Source organism: Astatotilapia calliptera, chromosome 3 (genome assembly GCF_900246225.1).
Source record: "Astatotilapia calliptera chromosome 3, fAstCal1.2, whole genome shotgun sequence".
Taxonomy (NCBI): domain Eukaryota; kingdom Metazoa; phylum Chordata; class Actinopteri; order Cichliformes; family Cichlidae; genus Astatotilapia; species Astatotilapia calliptera.
Window position 1 is genome coordinate 21,270,062 of NC_039304.1, and position 19,114 is coordinate 21,289,175.

Here is a 19,114-nt window from a genome sequence, read left to right on the forward strand (position 1 = left end):
ACAGAGGGGTCAGACTCAGGAGAAGAAATGAGAGCCCGCGTGGTTGCAACCTTCTCAATGAAAAAACACATCAAATCATTAGACAGTTTATGAGAGGCCTCCAAACAGTTTGTGGAGCATTTAAGACTAAGTCAATAGATTTAAATAACACACGTGGATTGTGACTGTTGGAGGAAATGATCTTTGAGAAGTATTTTCTTTTAGCCTCTTTGATTGCATCCTGATAGAGGCGCCAGCAGTCCTTTAGGATTTGAAGAGACACCTGCAGTTTGTCCCTCTTCCATCTGCGTTCAGCTCTACGACACTCCCTCCTCACAGTCCAAGTGGCGTCATTAAACCAAGGATCGGTTTTAGCCTTGGGCTTCCTGGTTTTTAATGGTGCCACAGAGTCCAGAATGGTAAGGCAAGAAGATTGAAACCAGGAGCTGAGGTTCTCTGTGTCCAAGGGAGTACGATCGGCGGGGATAGACAGCTGGTTAAAAGCAGTTGAGAACTGGGCAGCAGTGAAAGGGTTAATAATCCGACAGCGGTGAACAGGAGCACCGGTTTGAGCTGTAGTGCGTGAAAACACAGCATCAAATAATACAGCCATATGGTCAGAGAAAGCAGTGTCAGTCACTTCCACATTAGACACAGGTAGACTGTGTGACAAGACCAGGTCTAGTGTGTGTCCGTGTTCATGTGTGGGACCAGGTACGGACTGGACCAGATTAAAAGAGTCAATGAGGCTTAAAAACTCCTTCACCAGAGGTTTATCAGGACAGCAGACATGGATATTAAAATCTCCCACAATAAGAACATGATCGTAGTTGGGCATAATCCCAGCTAGAAATTCTGAAAAGTCATTTATGAAATTCTTATTGTATTTAGGGGGACGATAAATAACACCAAAGAGCACAGAGTTAGAGCGATTAACTTCAAAACACGTGAGCTCAAAGCTGGAAAACGAGGGCTGTAAAACACACTGTTTACATTTAAAATCCTTTTTAAAAACAACCGCCGTACCTCCTCCTCTCCCTGATGTCCTTGGTGTGTTAAAATAGGAACAACCCGCTGGTAAGAGTTCAGATAAAGTACTGGACTCACCAGTATTAAGCCAAGTCTCCGTGACACACATGAAGTCTAGTTTCCAGGAGGTGAATAACTCATTCAGAATAAAAGATTTGTTCACCAGCGATCTGGCGTTTACCAGCCCAATCCTGACAGGAGCCGGGGATGAGGTAAAAACCCCAGCGGCACAGGGGGTCCGACACAGCGGCCTCAGATTGCGGAGGTTCGCCCGGCGCACGTTGAGCCGAGGGGGACAGGGGTCACGGAGGAGCGGTGCATCATCCTGGCAGACCACGGGGATGAGGCAGGAACCCACGGGGTCCAGGAAACGTCGGTGCACAAAAACTCCAGGAAATAATCTCTGTATTCCTTTGACGGTAGTGGGATGGTGTGCTAAAGAGATCTTGAGTTTAACCAGCCGACCACTGCGCCTACCCCGACGTCTACGCCGGGGAGGTAGCATGACTGCACGGCATGGGCAAGTTGGGATATGTGACAGCAACGGACACCATGAATTCTGACCTCCGTTAGAAAATGGAGCTGTATTTTGTCCAGAACTTCGGAGGTTCAGAAGCGATTGGCGATCGTACACCAGTAATGACCCGATTTCTTGAGTGACACACGACAGGAGCAATATAAAAACAAACAAAACTGACAGCGACAGACGAGCAGCCACGTACACCGGCGCCATCTTTACTGTCATGATATGTCATCATATTTAAATCAAACATGGGTTAGTTTTCCTCCTTGGTATGGTTCGATTGTCCAGGTGTGAACAGTAATTGTACTTGGTGTGGACCAAAACAATGCCTATTTGGTCTTACTTTGATTGGCATGGGCAGGCTCTGGCAGATGGTCTCGGTACAGTTCCAAAACTCCACAGCGGTTTGTTTATGCTGTGGACGTGATCCAACCCCAACTAACAGGTGTATGTTACAAGTTTGAACTAAAGAAAGAAACTCCTGTAGCCGTGTAGACTTTGTATTCTCAACCCACGGAGGTGCTGTAGATGTACAAAGATCTCTACAGAGTAGCAGCTCGCTGGGAAATGAATATAAATTTTCAGTTTTCTCTCCCAGCACTTTCTTCTTGTATTTAAAGTAGAAAGCTCAGGGCATAAAGGTACTTTATGTAATTACCCTTTAAAGTATTTAAATACAAACTTTACTGCAGGGGACAGACTTTTACTATGTGGATTTGTTACAATCTCAGAAAATTGATTCAGATCCAGATCAGATCCACTTCTTTGGATTTTGTTACCTGGAATTTTCGGCATTTGTGTGTCAAAATTTTCAAATCTGTGTTTCTCTTTAAATATTAATATTTCCTTTTAACCAGCCTGATCTGTTTGTCTCCTTGTCAGGCTTTAAATTTCTTCCAGGCCACTGTGAGAAATAAAAATGTAAGAATGTGTTCTTAAATGAAGCTTTCACTGATTCGCTGCACCATCTAGGGGTACAAAGTGGTATTACATAAAAAATTCAACGTGTTTCTGGTTCTACCTCATTATTGCAATCTGTTAATAATCTCAGTTAAGTTTGGAAGATTTTTAGATATTTTTAGACCAAGGGCTTTACAATAAGCACCTTCAAGGCTACTTTATGGTGAATTAAAGTAAAGCTGCGATGCTGTGTCTTCTTAAGTAGAGACTTAAAGGTGTGCATCACATTATAAATTGAAATGTCCCATATGTGAAACTTTTAGCCTGCAATTATAACAATAATAAAAAAATCTCATCAGGATGTTTGGGTATCCTCTGTTGTGTTGTTTTAATTTTTATGTGTGTGTCTTTTAAAGTCTGAACTGTAACATCACAGTTTGGTTTTTGTCCCACTCAGTCACCTGACATGTTGTCGTCCCTCAGAGGATGCTGTGTTTCTGGATGATGAGATGGAGAGGGAGGAGTGTGTGATGACCGAGATGGGGATCATCTATCATGGTTTCTATGATGACATTGCTGAGACTGACTGGAACTATGGACAGGTCAGAGAAAACCAGACTGAGGCTCTTCAGGACTTATTTACCAGTTGTCTTGTGACTGACCTGAGGGTTTTTATGCCTAGTTCAGGGGTCGGCAACATGCGGCTCTTTAGTCCTTATAGTGTGGCTCCGCGTGGTTTGGGAAAAGAAATTAGAAGTATTTAGCTGAAGTGTATTTTATTTATGTTAGTTCTTTTTTAACTTGTAATTCTAGAAATATAAAAATACAATTCTATTCTATTATTTTTTCATCGCTCAAAATAAGCGTCATACCCGCTGAAACGACATGCATTTATCGAGACTTTCAACCCCAGGTAGGCCAATTATGGATCTTCGGATCCACATTATGTCAGCAGCTGTTCTCTTCCCTGAACTATGTTAAAAACAAACACCGCTCACAGATGACAGCTTACAGTCCTGCGTAAAGATGAAAGCCCTGATTTGCAGACGCTGTGCGCAGAGGTTCAGGAGCAGAAGTCCCATTGTAAACATTCCATGAACATGCTTTTCAGCATCTCTTTATTGACCACTTTTCACACACGGTTGCTGTACGCATACAGCCGGCTGTAGCTTTTCAGCTCACAGCCCGACACAACAACAGCATAGAGAGCACAGACGTTAAGACGGCGAGGCGTGATTGCGGGTGCTGCTCAGGTGCGTCCGCCTCCCCTGCAGCAGCGCTTCAGACCACGCCGCCACAAAGCATAAAAGTAAAAAACAATATATACAGTGTTATCTTCATTTTAGATGTCAAAAAGTATTTGCGGCTCCCAGTGTTTTCTTTTGCTTGGAAACCGGGTCCAAATGGCTCTTTGGGTGTAAAAGGTTGCTGACCCCTGGCCTAGTTCAACGTGTTCATTTCCCATTTAGAGTAAGATAGACAATAACGAAGGTGTAAATTAGAGCTCGTGTCCCTGAGATTCTCAGTCAGGTCCAACACTGTCTTGGTATGGTCTGGTTTTATTAAAATAAATAAATAAATAAATAAAATATAAACTAAGATAACTGCCAAAATCCTCAGCTTGGGGGTTTTAAACAGGAAGTCTGCTGTTGATTACCCACCTCTAATTTCTCAAGAATGGACCATTGTCAGTCAGTAAATCTTTATTAGGGTATTGTGCCATGTTCTCAGATTAATTAGATGTATTCAAAGCACTTTACACTTGGCAAGGTGAAGATGTAAGAAGATCAACCAAATAAAAGATTAAAACCTGCATAATTGTGTAACATGTTTCCAGTGTTTATGTACATATATGTAACTTTTAATTTCATTTGAAGCAGCTGCTGTTTAGCTAGGTCGGTGACAGTGACAATTCAATTTGTAACTTTTATATTATTCATAATTGATTTTTCAGACACTTTCATTTATAAACAGTGGAAAACACTTTTCCTTTACTCTCACTTGAATGTGATGAGGTAATCAGGGTACGCTTGGTTGTCATGAAACACAACATACATGCTGGGGTTATCCATTTTGTCTACCACACTGTCATAGCGGTCATGAGGCTGCTGGGTGTTTCGAGGTGGAGGCACCTTCATGGTAGCTTGGCCCTGAGCGAAGACACCTGTGAGGACTCGGGCGACGAACATTAACTGAGAACCATCAGCAGCTGGTTTGGAGTAGGTGGGTTGAGCCGAGTAGTTGGCATTTACAGCAAAGTAGGTCCCAAGACCGTATGCAGTTGCTGAGGGTGAAAAGAGAAAAGGAAATTAACAACAGATGATTGTATTTACACTGTAGTGACACAGAACTAGTTACTAGTTCACTAACCCTGCCTTTGTTACAAGTACTGTTTATTTCATATCTTTCACCAGGTGTTCAAGATTTTAACCATGCAGTGGATTGCAGCATGTTTTATTAGTGCATACAGGAACATAAAAACATGTCTTTAAGAAATCAAGTGCCGTTACTCTACTAGGCCTCGTTTTTATTGTTAACTCAGTGTCCCTGGGCCTTGTCCCTTGTGTTATGAATAAATCTTTTTTTTTTTTTTTGGTACCGGTACTGGTTTTATTTTGTTGTACATATCTGCAACACCTTAAAGGCCGGTCCGTGAAAATTCTGTTGGACATAAACTGATCCATGCTGCAAAAACGGTTGGGGACCGCTGCTCTTCAGGTCCCACCACAACATTTGACTTTGGGCTATTGTAGCACTTTTCTTGTCTTCTTTTAGCCATTTTTTATTGTCCTATTGACCCAGCATTGTATAATTTTGAGCATTTGACTTTCTAGAACAGAGACGTTCATTGTTGACTGAATGACTCTAAGGTGCAAAATCGTTTAACGCATTTGGCTGTTAACTCACGGGCTGCTGATTTCAGACGACCCAGGGATGTAGTCTCTATGCTTAGAAGTCAAGCACTATTCTATTTTCACAGAGTTCTAGATATCTACCAAAGCAGGTGGAGGCATAATCATCCAGAGAAGAGCTGCTTTATAACAAGCTTTAAAACTCTAAAACCATAAAGAACACCAATCTTTCCATTAAGGAATATAAAGAATATAAGAAGTAAAGAACCATTTATAACACAAAGTTTTGGTTCAGTAAATGTGGACTCTATAAAAAGATTATTACCATTTTGTCCAGCAAAGCTCCTGTTGAATCCAGTTTTCACTATGGAGTCGCAATTTTCCTGGGTTGTCCCGTGGTACAGAAGTTTCTCCCCTGCTCCTCCCTCCTGTGCGTTCTTATCAGAAATGTGCTTCCTCTGTGCTTCATAGGTGCGCCGCAGGTGAACGTTCTGCAAACGCTCAATCTGACATGAGAGAAGAAGGACAAAGGATTAAAGAGCTGCCTAACAAGATAATCCAGGATATTAATTACATCTGAGGGGTAGTTCAAAGTATGTCATCATAGTGATGGCATAGTTTCAATGGTGGATTGAAAGTAAAATCCTCCTAAAATCCCAAATGAATGCTGAAATAAATAAAGAAAATTTAATTAAATGAATCATCTTTTAAAAGAGGAAATGAATTTATTTGTAAAATGTGACATTGACTGATTTGGAATTAAATTTTAATATTATTTTATTCTTCCCTTTTCTATATAAATGTGTTTTGTTACTGATAAAAGAAGTTTTCATATCACTGAATGTGGGAGTGAAGCTGTGGAACAGACTTAGTGAGGAACTCAAACACTAAGTCTGTTCCACAGTTTGTCTCCGTTTCTCGTCATGTTGTCAGTCTTCATGTCCTACTGCCATGTACCCCCCATGTGCAGTTTACTTCATGTTGCCACGCTGCTTAGTTACCATTCCAGGAGTTTTGTTTTGTACTTTCAGTTTGTAGTTCTCAGCAATAAAGCTGCATAAGTTCATGTTTCGTCTCTGGAGTGCTGCATTTGGGTCCAACCTCTGCTTGCCACACAGCCAGACCTTGACAAACCCCCTTTTAACATGTTGTTACTGATTATGATTATTTAGTGTTAAGCCCCAATAGCAAAAACAACCATAACAATACGTGGACGCATAAGCAAAATCATGTTTTCGATGACATTGCCATTGCAGGATTTTGTTTTTTGCTAATAGTCAAAAAACAAAACAAAAAAAGCCAAAGAATTGAATAAACAACTGTTATATTTAGTGAATCAAAATAAATAAACTGTTCTATTGACTAAAGAAGAATAAAGTAGCGACAAAGCAGCATTCATATTATAAGACAGGTAATATAAATAGAAACTGAAATGTTCCCTTACACAAAGGACAGCCACCCACCTTCATCACAGTTTTGGCAACAGTTCGTTTGAAGGCCTCCTTCACTGCCCGGTACTCTGCAGAGGAAGGCTCCAGTGTAACGACCTTCAAGCTCTCATTAGCAGCCATGCTGTCCCAGTACAGAGGGTAAGTAAAGTCTGAAAGAGAGAAGCATATATAGCATATACCACATGAGAAGACACCTAGAGCCTATGTTGAGTTTTATTTTGCTATTTACTGCAAATCTTTAATGAAGCACGTAAAAAGAAAAAAAGATTTTAATAGTATCATGAATGAATACAACCAAAACTTGCAATGGAGCCCGTCTGACAATATTATAACACTCCTGTTAAATCAACATGATCCAACCTTATCAGCTGATCTAGGATTTTCATACTTTTTGTTTAAAAGTGAACAGTTTATTGTTGCTTTCATGTTTCACAAAGACTTTTGCAACCTTCTTTACTACAAGTAGTTTTTTAGTTTCTTTCTTCTCACCTCTCAGATTCTCAAGTCGCTTTAGCTTCATCGCCTGTCTGCTCAGTTGCTGTGTGGCCATCATTGTCTGTAGATTAACCTCCCATACGAGTCCCTGTGCGTCTTTTATTCCTTCTGTTAATTCGTTGTTTTCCAGTTGGTGATTGGCTGTTCTGGGAAGTCTTTCCCAGTTTCCGTTATGTGCCAGGATGCACCAAACAACTCGGAGGTACAAATCCTCCTCCTCCCTGACTCTCACCTCATTAGCAAGACCCATTAACTGACACTGATTCATTTTCTTCATCACCCGGGTGACCCCGTCTTTCAACCCACTCACTGTTAGAGAGCCAGACTGATCAGTTTGCATGAATAAACCCTCAGACTCCACCAGCTCCTTCAGCTCCATCATGTCATCCTGGTCGAGGGGTTCCAGTTCCTCCTTTAAGAAGGTGTTACTGGAGCACTGTGTGTGATATTGATGCTTCAGCTTTTCCATGGCATCATCAACGTCTTTTTTGGAAAGACCCAGGAACGTGAAGACAGACTGCTGACTTGTAGAGCTGATATGGAGACTGCTGAGGTATGCACTCACAGAATGAGGAGGCTGTTGTTGCTGTACTTGAACTGGAAGTACTGGAAGTACTGGAAGTACTAGAACAAATCAGGAAAAAATTTCAGTAAAATAAATTTGTAATCAGTTTTTATTTTCAAATTCGTTTTAAAATTCAATTGCACATAAGATGTCAGTTTGTGAATATTTCTGTCACCTCTGTTGATGACAGCTGAGGAATACATCTGCATCGCTTTCTCTTTAAAAGCCAAGAAGACATCGATCTTAATCAGGGTGAGACGGATGTTGGTGAGGCTGTTCATAGATGATGCAGAAGCCTTGATCCCTTGAAGAATGGCTCCTGCTACAATCGCAGGATTCAACCCTCCAGCTCCTGAAAAAACACCACTTGCATTTAGGTGTGTGTGTTTGTGTTTCACAACAAACTGAATGAATAGAAATGCCCAAAAAAAATACTTACCAGCACAGATGGCAGGAATTGCCACTGAACTGTATTTATAGCATTCACAATAGGCAATGATATCACACACAAGTTGTTCAATGAGAGCTTGATCCTTTTCTCCACATACATGAAAAATAGCTTTACAGGGGAAGTTTCCAGACTGGGTCACATAAATTTCTCCTCGATTCACTTTTGCTGCACAGAAAGTGACACAGGAAGCATGAGTGAGAGTCAGATAAGTAAGATGAGAAGGTAAGTAGCAGCTTCTCTTTTTCTCACCTGCTTTCAGTTTAGCTTCCACCTCTGGTCCAGCTACAGTTAAGATGTCTTTGCATACTCCATCTGTAGATGACGAAAAATCAGAAAAATATATATTAAAGAACTTATAATCTGTCCGTGAAGGAAAGCTTGTGAAGCATACAGTGAGTCATCAACCCTATTTCCCCTAATCAATCTAAATGCATTTATGGGAAATGGTACTCACAGGTAAGTCAAAGGTTAATCCCTGCCAAACCTGCTTGGCTGGAGATCAAACATTTCTCATGCCAGGTTGACACCACAGGCAGTATACCAGTTCACCACGTCACCTCTGTTCCCTGCCAGACTGTTATTGACTCACTTGTCTTTGTTATAGTTTGATCATCTGATTGCTTTCCATCGCCTGTGCCTCAGAGTTTTGGATTGCCATCCACTAAGACTAATGTGCATATTATGCGTAATATGCACTTTATTTCACTATGTGAAACTATAATCATGATAGGTATGAGATCCAAAATACAACAAATTATCTAGTGTTGCAGCTCCATATGCATCACAAAATGTCAAACTGTCAGTTATGCTCTTCATAAGTATATAGTGAGGTTTTTAGCTAATCCAAGAGGCTTGTTAATAATGCTAGATGAAAACTTCAAAGATTACAATCATATGGGTATCCCTATATCTGTGCAGATTTTCATGAAGAGCTGTTTTCCTTTGTCATCCATAGAGAGCTATGCTACCATTGTGGTTAAAAATAACTTCAAAGTTACATCATGGGCCTCCTGCTCACTCCGCCTTCCTGCCTTTATATGCATCCTCGGTTTCACCTACCAAGGTTAAAATTTTGGAAGTCTGTTGTGTTCACCACAGCATCTGTAGTCTCATTAGTGATGTCACCAAACACCACATGTAGTTTAACTCCACTTCCCACTGTTATGATGATGTCATCTAGGTCGCTGGTGAGGGACCTGAAGATTGCTGAGACGAAGAACACCACACATTAGATTTTGTTTGACATTTAATCTGATGACTGAGGGTGCTGATGAATATGGTAAAATATGACACTGGCTGAATGCTTTTTATCTGCTCACTATTCATTAATGTCACATAATAAAGACAGTCTGAGTAGTGCTAGTTTACCTTGGCCTCCCTGGTTCATATTTAAGCTGAGCTGTTTGTAGACATCGTGGTAGCACTGTAAATAAAAACACAAGAATAACAACATAAATAATTGATGTCTGGTCAGGACAGCCCTGTTCTTGTTTTTTAAAGTGTTTTATAAATAAAGTATGATATGCATATCAGATCAGGACATATCGATTGACACTGACCTCCTCAGAATCAGGGTAACCAGGTTTAATGACAATGTGGATGTTTGTAAGAGATCCAGAGGATGCAGATAATCCAAACTGGTGAATGACGTCAGTCAACACTTGAATAGCTTCTCTCAGCGGGTATTGTAAAACAATTCCTGGCCCAATGATTGGAATGGCCACTGAACCCAAATTCAGCTGTGCACAAAGCTCCAGACACTTCTTCAGACCGTTACCAAGAGCCTGCAAATCAAAAGTTACATATTTTTAAACTATGTTTTCAAACTCTTGGATTGCACACTGCAACTAACAGAGCACACATGGAAAACAGTGAGGCTGCACAAAAAGTTCAATTTGGTTGTATAAGACTGCTCTTGCAGTTATCTGGTTGGTACATTAATGCTTTCGCTTTTCAATTAAATTAAGAAATATTTTATTGTATATTTTTTTGTCTCGATTCTACTTTTGTACATACACGTAGATATCATCTGATTATTCCAATTAATACTTTCATCTATGTACAGCTATAAAGTGCATTTCAATGGTTTTCTGAAGGTAAATTAAATATGAATTAGCACTTTTCCATCACCAGAAGTGTTAATAAAAGTCCTTAATTTTACCTGAACGCTCTTTCCTCTTACTCCGTCCCAAGGCAAGCACTCAATGAAGAAAATCCTGGAGCAGCCCAGAGATGGAGGTGCATCAACCAGCTGAACATCACCAGGGGCGAGGGCACAACTGGCTAAGACTGAATCAAACTTTAACTTTAATACATTCCCAGCTTTGGCCAACAAACTGTTGCCAATATTTGTAGAAGTCAGCTGCTTGTTGAGCATGGGGACCACCAGAACATCCGCCTGCAGAAATAATATTGAATAACATGAATGTTGATATTTTATTTTGGGATTATGGGAAATAGAATTGAATGGAAATAATCAAACCTGTTCATTTTCTAAACTGCTGAGTTTGATCTTCAGGTTTGTTCTGTTGATTGCAGAGTTTCCAACTGTGCTGTACATGCTGCTGCTGTAGCTGAGAGATCTAGGTGTATCACTGAGTCTGCTGGTGTTTCGTGGTCTTTGCACATTTGGGATGGCTGCAGTTTGTTTATCTCGGATAATGACGTGATAGGAGCTCTCTATCAGCTCTTTAGTCACTTTACCCTCTTCCTGGAAGTACTGCTGAGCCCCTGGTCCATCTAGAGTCAAAGTGTCTACTACAACACTGTCTAGAGTTGATGTTAGGGCCTCCTTGACCTCCTGAACATGACATCGAGGACCAGACACAAACACACAAGGATTTGGAAAATGTGAGGCTTGTAAGGTCACCTTGGTCTGCTTCATGCCAATCAAGTCTAAGATTTTATTAAAACAGTCGACCAGTTCAGGATGAAGCAGATTGATGTTTTCTTGAGTTGAAACTTGATTCAACTGGAAGTCATGAAGAACTTCATTGAGCTTGGCCACATTTTCACTGTAGCCCACCAGTTGGACGTTGGTTGTTGAGGTTCCCCTGGCGCCTGGCATGTAGCTGATGTCCACTCTGAACTCTCTACTGTTTGCCTCGTTCTTGGCTTTCATCAGAATTTCTTTCAACCTGTTGAGATCTGTTGCACCCTGCAGCTGTACAGTGGTCACTTTAAGGTCTCTCATTACTGCTGCCTCGGCCTCATTCAGAGCATCAGAGGACAAACTGGACAGAACCAGATCTGCACCCACCTCAAAGAAAACAGGGTTTCTGAGGCTCTGCTGGAAGCGAGTTTGGTATTTTGGGATGGCATCACTGGTCTTCATGAAGGTTAGCAGAGCTGTAGGGAACTTAACGCTCTTCTCCTTTACGTTCTTAATCAGTTCAACCAGTTTTGCAGCTCCTGACTGCACCTCTTTGTCAGGGCCCTCCAAAGTGATCATGGCACTACCTCTGATGATTGCAACCTCTGGACAATTAGCACGCATTTCTCGATTGAACTCTTCTTCTATGAGCTTGAACTTCTTCTCCACAATTGGCACTTCCTTTTTGGTGGGTAGGCTTTTTTCCAGAATTGCAATCTTCTCCTTCATGGCATCAACCTCTCCCACAACCACAGCATAGCCACTCTCTGTGTAAACTTTGATATCATCTGTCTTAAAGGCCGAGTCCTGCAGTACCATTTTCATCTGTTTTGGCTCAAGCACATGATAACAGAGGTAGGTCTCGGTGAGCCGAATGAAGACCTGATCCACTTGGCACTCCCATTTCTCTGCAGCACCACCAAATCCTCCTCCTGGACCCTTGTCAACCTCCCCTCTAACCAAAACTTCTTCTTCATCAAAATTTAGCTCCACTGTGCAGCCGATTGAAGACAGTTGTTTTTCCAAAAATTTGTATGCTTTACAGTTGTCTCTCAGGAAAAACATCAGGAAAACATCTATCCTGAAAGTCTTCTCAAGACCCTTTATGTTTGGGTTTCTAGAGATCTGAAAGAAGGAAAGAAAAAAAATCTGTCAATTTATGATATACGATAGGCTACTTATTGTAAACAGTGGGAGTGTACCACATAGGCCTGGGCAGTAAGTCAAAAATGAATCACAACCGTCATTCAAAACCTCTAATTGACGTAATCTTTACCATGTCTGGTTTTTTTTTTTATTTCTTTTTACTTTAAATCTATTAATACTCCATCCAATATGTGCCATCTCTTCTATGTCCAGTCCGTTGCCCCAATTCACACTGTGTGACACTGTGTTAGAACAGAAATATGCTACAGGCCTGTTTCTAAAACAGTCTGGGTATTTGTGTATAATGTAAAGGAAAGCAGAATACAATGATTGGTGAATAATTTAAAGGTTTTTTATCTGTGTGCTAGCAGAGTGCAGTCTCCATGGATTTCACAAAGAATTTAATATTTTGTTCACTCTGGCCACTATATTAGGTACACCTCTTTAAGCGTATTAATACATAAGGATAATCAGCCAATCACACGCAATTAACAATATAGACATGGTCAAGAGGATCTTCTGAAGTTCGAACTCAGCATCAGAATGAAAAATAAATTTGGGCTGCTTTGATTTATTTCTACTGGGATTTTCCTACACAACCATCTCCAGGGATTACAGAGAATGGACTGAAAAAGAGAAAATATCCAATTCTCTGCATGAAAACGTCTTCTTGATGTCAGAGGTCAGAGGAGAATGGCCAGACTGCTTCGAGTTTACTTCTTCCTGCATGTGTGTTCTTAATAAACTCTTCATCTGATTGCACTCTACTGGGGCCTCCATTGGTTTGTTTTTGTGCCACTTGTCGAATTCGGGACAGATTCATACAGTCCTATGTTGATAAAAACACATTAAATTAATATCTGTTTATATGTTTTTGTTTTTGATTGTTATATCTGACTCTGACACTGTGTTAGAACAGAAATATGCTACAACCCTGTTTCTAAAACGGACAGGATATTGTGCACAATGTAACTGAAAGTAGAATGCAATGACTGGTGATAATTTAGAACACAATATTATTTCATTTGTGTGCCAACGGGATGCAGTGGCAATGGATTCCACAAAGAATTTAATATTTTGTTGTATTTCAGATATATATATCTACTGGGATTTTCCCACACAACCATCTCCAGGGATTACAGAGAATGGAATGAAAAAGAGAAAATATCCAATTCTCTGCATGAAAACGTCTTCTTGATGTCAGAGGTCAGAGGATGGCCAGACTGCTTTGACTTGATAGGAAGGAAACATTAACTCAAATAACATCACAACATTATAATAAAAAATTAACTGCAAAGATTTAAAGCAGCACTGAAGTCTTCCCTGTTACTCTCAAGGTGTACCTAATAAAGTGTCCAGTGAGAGTGTTACCATCTGGCTTTTTATGACCTATGTTTTTAAAAACAGTATCTTTGATGGTATGGAGATGGAGTATCATACATGGCACTGGTTTCTTCCTTATCTACAAAGGCTTTAAATGCAAAATAGTGTATAAAGTTTTTGTATTTGTATCTACATACTGTGCCGTCTACATGATGTATTTTTCAGGGAAGGCTTTCTTATTTAAAAAATGCTGAACTAGACTGTATATTTACACTCTGTATTAACAGCAAGACTCAGAAGTGAAAGAAACCTGAGAACTGTCAGCCACTGAAAACACTGAGGCACAATGAAATGAAAGCTATAAAAAAGAGGGCCCAGCAAAAGTGGAGCAAACACATAGTTCTCTATATTTGTCCCTGACGTCAAATTTAATGATCGTGTATCTTTTTTTAAAAAAGGACTGTTTTACTATTTAAAATGTATTCTTTGCAGTACTTACAGTGTCTTTGAAATATTTTATAATCATCTGTTTTTTGTCAATATTGTCCTCAGCTGTCCAACTTCCCCTGGAGGCTAACTCACTCCTCTTAAACTAGTTTGGCCACATTATTCTGGCGCTCAGTTTTTACTGTAACCAAAAGTCATGTTTGAAAGAGCAGTAAACTGTACCAGTGATTGGCTTGTCGATGGCTGGTCAGAGGTCTGTGGTGAACTTGTCCGGCTCACGGTCAGCCGCACTTCTCCACTCGGAAGAGTGATGGTGTGAAACTTCCTCTGCAAAACTCTGTCTTGATCTGGAAAACATCCATAAACAGAGTCACTGAAACAGCCTGAATTTAAACACAAATCTAAAATTTGTTTTTTTTTTTTTACAAATGATCGACTGTCCTACCCTCTTTTAACTTGAAACAGATTTTATAAACGCTTCCTCCGAGTTTTTCAAGATTTCCGCAGTCGCCACCCCCGGAGTCTCGCCTTTTCTGAAAGTATCTCCTCACTTTCTCCTTCTCTCTGTCTGTAAAGTCAGTGGCTTCAAAAAACAGTGGATACGGATATTCATCCATTTTATCTGCAATTCTACACTAACATGAGAACTTTCAGCCCGTCTAACACTTGTTTGTGTCGCTCTGTCACGGCCTGTTTTTGTTTCACTTTCACTTTTAAAGTATCACATCCTGGTGTTTACACTCCCACACCCAGCAATGGAAAAAGTCCGCATTTAATTCTCAGGGGCTTTTCTCGGCTCACCTGCTCTGCAGGTACTTTAAAGGTGTGTCAGCTGTCAGAGTATAACTCTAAATTATATTTATGTCTTAATATGATTTTGAGAAAGACATTTTACCAGTAATTATGCTTACAACAAATTAGGGTTCCTATTTTATGCTTCATCTGATCTGCAAATATATTTCACATAAACCCATCCATCCATTCGTCCTCTTGCGCTTATCCCTATCTGGACGCACTGGAGCTGGAGCCTATCCCAGCTACCATAGGTCTGTAGAGGCGGGGCACACCCTGAACATACAGGAATCCCTTCGTGTAAAACCTTCCTTATATCCTGTAATATTACCACACCGACCCACTAGGTGTCATTATAGACCCAAAACTGTGTCAGTGCAGTGAAACGTAATAATAATTACATTTAAGGTGTTTTTATTCATGTTTTGCTTCATGTGACATTTCGGTTTAATTCATGAAGTGGCTTTCAGAGTGAAAGAAAACAAAACATAATAGCAATAGAGCCAGTTCTAAAATGTTAATTTGTTAATACAGTGAATGAAAAGATGTTATTTAAAATGTTTATAGAAACTATCAAACCGTTTTAAGAAGTAAAGCACAATTATTGCTTGTACTGATGTACTGATAAAAAGCATTTATGTAGGTGTTATGTGTGTATTCTTTAATAAATAAATAAATGTTCAGGATGTTCAGACACACACGGCCCTGAGTGTCAGAGGAATGAATCTAAAATCTGGAAATCAGTCAGTTTTTGTACCTGTATCTTTGATTATTCTTTCTCAAATAGTTTATTTTAAGAGCTAAAACAGTATATGTTAAAATTCACAGGGCAAAAAAGCATCACTGATTTAATACATTTTTAAAACACTGAAATTTTCATAAAGCCACAGCTACTAAACAAACTCAAAATGCCATAATATTCACTGCTGAGGAAATTACACATCATTCACTTCATTATTAAACTCTGCATTTACTTATAAGTCATCAAGTGTTTTCATTTTCACATGAATGCCTGTTTACACTTATAGATTTTGTCTTGGTCTTCCACAGTGTTCTTCCACATTCTCACATGTAGTTTCAAGTAGTAATCTACAAATATCTAAAGCTCAGACCCCAAACTTTAGAGTTCAATTGAAGTAAGCTTAGTTTATTATGCATGAACAAATAATGACATGTTTTTTTCAACATATGGTTTGAATAACATTGTTGAAATGCTCATATTTTACGTGTAAATTGACAGAAAGACCAGAGACCTGACATAAATTATATGTTGAACTGTCTCGACATGAACAGTGATCTGTGCCTCTTTAAATATGTCCTTCCCATTCAAAGGTGCTTCAGCAGCCCCGCCTACAAGGGCTGGGAAAATCTGCCTCTTCTATTTTCATCTCACTCTGTTACATCAGTTACATCGATTCTTAATGTATTTTAACATTACCATGTTTCCCAGAAAAGCTCCTATTGAATCAGTTTTTTATGATGGACTCACGGCTGTCCTGACTCGTGTCGTAATATAGAAGGTTTGGTTTTGCATTTCCTCTTTATAAAGGAAGTGCAAAACCAAATAACCTTCCCTTTTGTAGAGCGAGCTGAAACTAGTCCAAATTAAAGCTAGTGTGGCACCCCTGTGAGGGAATGACCACATTAATGTTATTTTGTGTAAAACACTCATGTAACGGGACATTTTTCATTGCTATATGTATTTATTTTCAGTTCTTTAAGAGGATAGAAAGTCCATGTAATAGGGATTCATTTTATGTTAGAAAGCAGTGAGGGCGGAACTTTGGTGCTTGCTCCGGGGTTTCGGGGTGCAGTAAGTGGAGCCCACCTTCCGCTGCTTCCTCAGACACGGGTCGTGTCCAAATTCATGGGCTGCATCCTCCTGAGGACCCGGCCCATGTAGAACGCGAAGGCCGGGTCCTCAGAAGGTCGGGTAGGCCGGAAGTAAACGGCTGTGAAATTGGACGGTCTAGCCTTCAGATTAGCATCACCGCTGTCTCGGTGGAGTTTAATAAACTCAGCCGTCTGCTCCTTGCTATCTCTCTGCATTGAATCATATCTGTTATTAACCTCTGTCTCTCTTCCATAGTATGTCTTTATCCTGTCTTCCTTCTCTCACCCCAACCGGTCACAGCAGATGGCCCCGCCCCTTCCTGAGCCTGGTTCTGCCGGTTTCTTCCTGTTAAAAGGGAGTTTTTCCTTCCCACTGTCGCCAAAGTGCTTGCTCATAGGGGGTCATATGATTGCTGGGTTTTCTTCCTGTTCCTATTATTGTAGGATCTACTGTACAATATAAAGTGCCTTGAGGCGACTGCTGTTGTGATTTGGTGCTATATAAATAAAATTGAATTGAATTGAACTAAAATATAACAGGACACTATTGTAAATTCTCGACCGTCTCACACTTCTGTTTAATCAGTTTTCTGTTTGATGTTTATTCAGCTGTGTGAAAACCAAGGAGGAACCCACCCGGGGGATTAATAAAGTTTTATTTTATCTAATCTAATCTAATAACTTTAATCTCAGCCAAACCGATTTACTCACGAACAAACAAAACACTGAAAAAAGCCAAAGAATAACATTTTTAGGTTGTCTAAGTGACTTATACATTACGTTTAACCCGAGTAGCAAAAGACCGCAGTGATCTGAAAATTATGTGTTGTGCCGTTCTTGGCGGCTCTAGTGACCCTCGAGCTCCCGGCTAGCTATCAAGCTGGTGGGTAACAGACGTCTCCGAAAACGTCTGAGCACTTTTGCAAATATGTGATGTCTTGATAAACCGAACAGATATTTGATGTTTACACAGCTACTTTCTCGCCTGAAAATATATAACTGGTGGTGGTCAGAGGGCCCGGTGGCGCCTGTGTCCGGCAGCCTCGCCTCTGTCAGTGCGCCCCAGGGCAGCTGTGGCTACAATGTAGCTTGCCATCGCCAGTGTGTGAATGTGTGTGTGAATGGGTGGATGACTGAATGTAGTGTAAAGTGCTTTGGGGTCCTATGGACTAGAAAAGTGCTATACAAATGCAGGCCATTTACCATATGTTAAAAGTTTATTTTGTGACCCAGAAAGATTAGTAAGAGTAATATTAAAAACTTAGTAGCGACCGCCATTGTTGAAAACTGGAGTTTGGCTGGGCCGTGCTATGAATTCTGGGATATGGTAGGCCACGAAGGACACACCCGACCCATCCTTCAAATTCGGGGAAAAGGAGGACGCATTTGTCGGCTGCATTCGGAGGAGTCTATGAATTTGGACAGCCTTCATCGCGTCACTGTAACGTAATCGGTCTACAAATGCGGCCTCAGGAGGATGCAGCCCATGAATTTGGACACCCCCACGTTCTGGAGGAAAGCAGAGACGCATCGTGTCTTCCTTACTCCGCTCTTCACCTGCTTTTACAGGTCGGTAAATGGTGCTCGCACCGAAAATGTTGTTTATTGTTACCATGGTTACCCACGTTAATGTGAATGAGAGAGTTAAGGCGGTCCGCCCGAGTTAATTACATGTAAACGCGGGAGAAAACCAGAGGAGTGTCCCGCGCGACCGCACCGCGAGCCCGCTCGTTAGGTGGAGCGCTCGTGAAGCAGAGTCAGTGCGCTCCTATGCTCTGTGCAAACGTGTTGTAATGCTCCAATCAAATCAGTTCTGTGAGATATGAATGTTAATAGTTATGTGGAAAGTGACTGAGTAGATTAGCTAGTGTAACACAAGCACTCTGAGCAACTCTGTGTAGCTAACAGAGGCATTCACGGGTTAATTAAACAAGCTGTGTTTCATGATGCACTAAATAGTGATTTTGCCAGTAAATTACTGGAGGGAACAAATGTAATGTATTTACCAATGCTGTTATTGAATATAACTGTTTAGCCAGTAAGACACTGCAGAAGACAATGTGATGTGTTTATGGATATGATAAAAGAATGTAGTTGTTATGGAAAGAAGTGTGAACTGGAGAAACTGAACCAGTTAAAAGAGTATATTTCACTGATGTTGTGAAATAAGTAAATGTAATTGATGTAAATGAGGAACCAGCTGAACAGTATATTGAAAGCTCATGTTTAGTGTTTTATAGCATTTATTTGTGTGAAATAAATCAGACTGAGACACGTTCTGGAGGAAAGCAGAGACGCATCGTGTCTTCCTTACTCCGCTCTTCACCTGCTTTTACAGGTAACATATTTGTCATCGTGGTCTTCATCCTTGGGACCCGTAACACTAGACTGAAACTTCAAAGCATTTTGCTGACTGTGGAACTGGCAGTGACTGGTTTTATACACGAAATACCATG

At 40.5% G+C, this 19,114-nt stretch overlaps 1 protein-coding gene across 1 annotated transcript; it reads right to left on the reverse strand.

Moving 5' to 3' along the window:
* Positions 1-4,119: 4,119 nt before the first annotated feature.
* Positions 4,120-14,717, reverse strand: LOC113018871 (poly [ADP-ribose] polymerase 14-like). The gene is made up of 14 exons (XM_026162271.1): positions 14,479-14,717; positions 14,256-14,380; positions 10,728-12,242; positions 10,407-10,643; positions 9,805-10,029; positions 9,614-9,668; positions 9,305-9,451; positions 8,495-8,557; positions 8,234-8,410; positions 7,970-8,146; positions 7,224-7,853; positions 6,747-6,883; positions 5,609-5,789; positions 4,120-4,715 (listed from the first exon to the last, which is right to left on the reverse strand). The coding sequence occupies exons 1-14, from the start codon at positions 14,648-14,650 to the stop codon at positions 4,429-4,431; spliced, it is 4,128 nt and encodes a 1,375-aa protein (XP_026018056.1). The 5' UTR covers positions 14,651-14,717; the 3' UTR covers positions 4,120-4,428.
* Positions 14,718-19,114: the final 4,397 nt, after the last annotated feature.

Excerpts from the sequence above, each read along its gene's own strand:
- LOC113018871 (XM_026162271.1), bottom strand. The coding sequence starts at position 14,650 with ATGGATGAATATCCGTATCCACTGTTTTTTGAAGCCACTGACTTTACA. Across the intron at positions 10,030-10,406 it reads TAAGAGGAAAGAGCGTTCAG|GCTCTTGGTAACGGTCTGAA; the intron begins GTAAAATTAAGG and ends TTTGATTTGCAG. Across the intron at positions 6,884-7,223 it reads GCGACTTGAGAATCTGAGAG|ACTTTACTTACCCTCTGTAC; the intron begins GTGAGAAGAAAG and ends TCTCTCTTTCAG.